At 46.2% G+C, this 3,135-nt stretch overlaps 1 protein-coding gene across 1 annotated transcript in view; it reads right to left on the bottom strand.

Annotated features, from left to right (window-relative positions):
* LOC119594864 overlaps positions 1–2,664 on the bottom strand; it is a gene marked incomplete at its 3' end in the record, with an annotated part of 25,290 nt that extends 22,626 nt beyond the window's left edge. Inside the window, 5 exon segments of the mRNA XM_037943944.1 lie at positions 4–138; positions 1,441–1,499; positions 1,968–2,139; positions 2,270–2,527; positions 2,571–2,664. Of these exon segments, the coding sequence (XP_037799872.1) occupies positions 4–138; positions 1,441–1,499; positions 1,968–2,139; positions 2,270–2,527; positions 2,571–2,664 (718 nt within the window).
* Positions 2,665–3,135: the final 471 nt, after the last annotated feature.

Here is a 3,135-nt window from a genome sequence, read left to right as displayed (position 1 = left end):
AACCCCCGGGATGCCCCCAGTACCACGCTGTCGACTGAGAGAGGCGGGGCCGGCGCAACCCCGGGGCCTTTTCGCACAAAGGGAGCTCTTCCACTGTGTTATGCTTTAATTTTAACTGCTGGGGACAAGGATTTAAACCTGGGGCCATAAAATTTTGTGTTTAATACTTGGACCCCTGAGGGGTCATATGTATGCATAATGGCACGTGCGATTATGATGAAATACACATAATCGAAATGAAATTCCTCAAACAAAAACGCATGACCTTGCAGCATACCCCGACCTTAGCGAAACGACAGTGACAAAATTCCCCCGAGCAGCACCTTTACAGGCGACAGGGTCCTGGGAAGGGCGTGGCAGGGGGGGGTGGCAAAGGGCAGGAACGGACGATCAAATGGCTTGGAAGCGGGCGCGAGTGAGGTCTTTGCCGTTGGCCCCAGCCCGCTGTAGGCTGACGTGGGTTTTTTACATATGAAAACCACTGAAGCCTCTGCGCCCCCAGCAAGTGGAGAAGGCGCTGGGGCCCTCTGCAGAGGTGAGCGGAGGGGATATTGACTTTCAATTTTTTTGTAAGTTACATACTTTTTTTTAGAAAAAAACCACATATACTTAAAACATGCATACAAAAACAAAATACACACACGCATTTTTGTTTATAGCCTTCCCTTTTCTTTGGCACATATTTAGAAATTACCCCAAATAATTTTTTGCAAAAAATCCTGAAGTAAGTTTTTGTGCCGTCCGACAAAAGAAAGGAAAATTTTCCTTTTAGGGCCTATACTATAAAACCCCTTCGGAAAAGTGTGAAACAAATAAAGAGACGAAAAATGTTACAAGACTACTTTTACTGCTTATTTTTTTAGTCTCGTTTTCTTAGAGATGGTATAAACATTTTTTGGCCAATTAAAAAGAATTTAAATCGAAGCGAAGCGTCTAACGGACCTGTTTGCAACTGAGAGTGGGTAATTTCTTAATGCCTTTAAATTTTTTTATTTAGTTTTGTAACTCTCCAAATTGCCTCTGTCACAAACAAAATGAAAATTATTTTACTTTTGCTTCTTGATACCCTAAATGATCTATGCTGTTAATGTAACCCAGAAATTGTTTACTTTGGGAAAAAATCTGCAGGTTCCTTTTATTATTTTTCCAACCAAAAATCTAAAAAGGGATTCAAATTCAAATTTCTCTTTAAAGGAAATTCCTTTTTTTTGGGCAGTCATATGCGAAAACATGGGGGAGGGGTTTTTTTTTAGCAAATCTTTGCTTTGCTTTAATTTTTTCGTTTTCTTGTAATCCTTCGAAAATTTTACTTTTTTTGCTTTTTCGTAATTTACTTTATGTTAAATTGAAAAAACATTTCTTCATAGTAGATCCCCGATTTATTTTTTCCCTTTCCCCCTAGTTCTCTGTCTGTACAGTAATGTTTTCTTAAATAACTACCTTTCTGTAGCAGACTCAAACCTTCGTGCTTCATGAAATCAGAAAAGGAAAATTTTGGACTGTAAAATACCAAAATGAAATTCGTTTTAAAGGGATACTGCCAGCATTACTTTCCATGTTAAAGGGAAAAAAAATTATATCATTACTGAGAAAAGCAGACTTGAGAAAAGGCAAATTCGCCCCGTTTAAAGTAAAAAACAAAATTTTCCCTCGTAAAACCCCAAAAAGGTGTTGGGGGGAGGGATGTCATGCAGGAGATTGGGGGACACCCAACACGCCCATGGGGTACGCCCCGGCCCCCCCTCCCGGCAGTGTCTTATGCCCGGTAAGGGGGTGACGCCGGGCTGCCAGAAGGCCTTCCACCTGAAGGAGGCCGAGAACGTTCCCTATCAGAGCTACCCGTTGCCGCCCCCACCCTTTATCGGCGCCCAAAGATGGCTTTTATCGTCCCGAGGGTCGTGGAGCTCCTGAAAACGTGATCGCAGGCCCCCCCTCGACAGCGCGGCAGAGGGGGAGTGGGGCCGCACGGGGATCGACGGGGAGCGAAGGGATCCGGGGGGAGTTGGGGAGGGGGCCGGCCGTTGGAGCCAGAGGGAGGAGATGGGGGCCTGCGCTCCGGCCCATCCTTGGGCGTTTTTGAGCCTGGGGGGTCCCCTCCTCCGGCACGCTTCAGGGCGTTAAACCCGGGACCCTGAATTCCTGCCAAATGCAAGTCGAGGGCGTGACGTTCAAAAGCGGCCGGGCGGCCTCAACCGGCATGTGGGGGATGTGACAGAGGCCGGCCTGCAGCAGGGCGCCTTTAAACCCCAGCATCAACCTCGCCACCCACGTCCGCCGTACATGACAGGGAACCCCCGGGGGTGCTTGGGCCCGACGTGCGCCCTACTGTAACCGCGTGGTACACCTGCACGCGTGCGCGACCCCTTTGGCATATTGCAGGGCCCGCAGGGTCCCCGCGGGTCTGATTTCCCCTCCGGCCCGGCCCTGCAGCAGGAGGTGGTACGAGAGATGCACAGCCGCTCATGACCCCCACGATTACATGACACCCCCGCCGTACTAGAGACTACGGCTCGCCAATGTGGGGGACCTACTCGTTGATAAGGGGACAGGGGGGAACACCTCCAACTGACGGAACCTTGGCTTTCCTCTGCTCAGTTTCCCCTTTAGAGCTTTTAGATCACCATTCCCCGGTCTGCCCTTTTGCGTCGCTATGACACGACACATGACTCCGAACAGCCAGTTTTATTGCAGACAAAGTTTAGCACAGTCCGGACTTTTTCAAAAAACTGGTTTCTCTTTTCTTTCCCTTCTCTCTCTTTAAAATTTTTGGCCCTTTGAATTCAACTTTTTTATGAGAAAGGTGACGTCATTATAAAAAGCAACCAGATTTTTTTCCAGTTAGGTTCTATAATTGCCAAAAACGCCAACTCTTTTTCATGCATTCCAAAAAGGAAAAAAAAATGCATACTTTCTAAAAAATACAAATGACAGGGTGCAGTAGGTTTTCAAAAATATTCATTTTTGACGTTTGGGAATTTACGACTTTTGAGGCTAATACGGGTTTTTTTATATGATTTATCACCCTTTTTTCTTTTTTTCCTTTATGATGCAAAAAAGCTTAGAAGTTTCCTATGCTATATTTTATTCCCTTCCTATTTGTTTAGTCGGCGAATATCCGATTTCCGCAGTAACAGT

Source organism: Penaeus monodon, chromosome 34 (genome assembly GCF_015228065.2).
Source record: "Penaeus monodon isolate SGIC_2016 chromosome 34, NSTDA_Pmon_1, whole genome shotgun sequence".
Lineage (NCBI taxonomy): Eukaryota > Metazoa > Arthropoda > Malacostraca > Decapoda > Penaeidae > Penaeus > Penaeus monodon.
The sequence above is the reverse complement of the archived record's forward strand: the minus strand, read 5'-3'. Positions and strand labels throughout refer to the sequence as shown.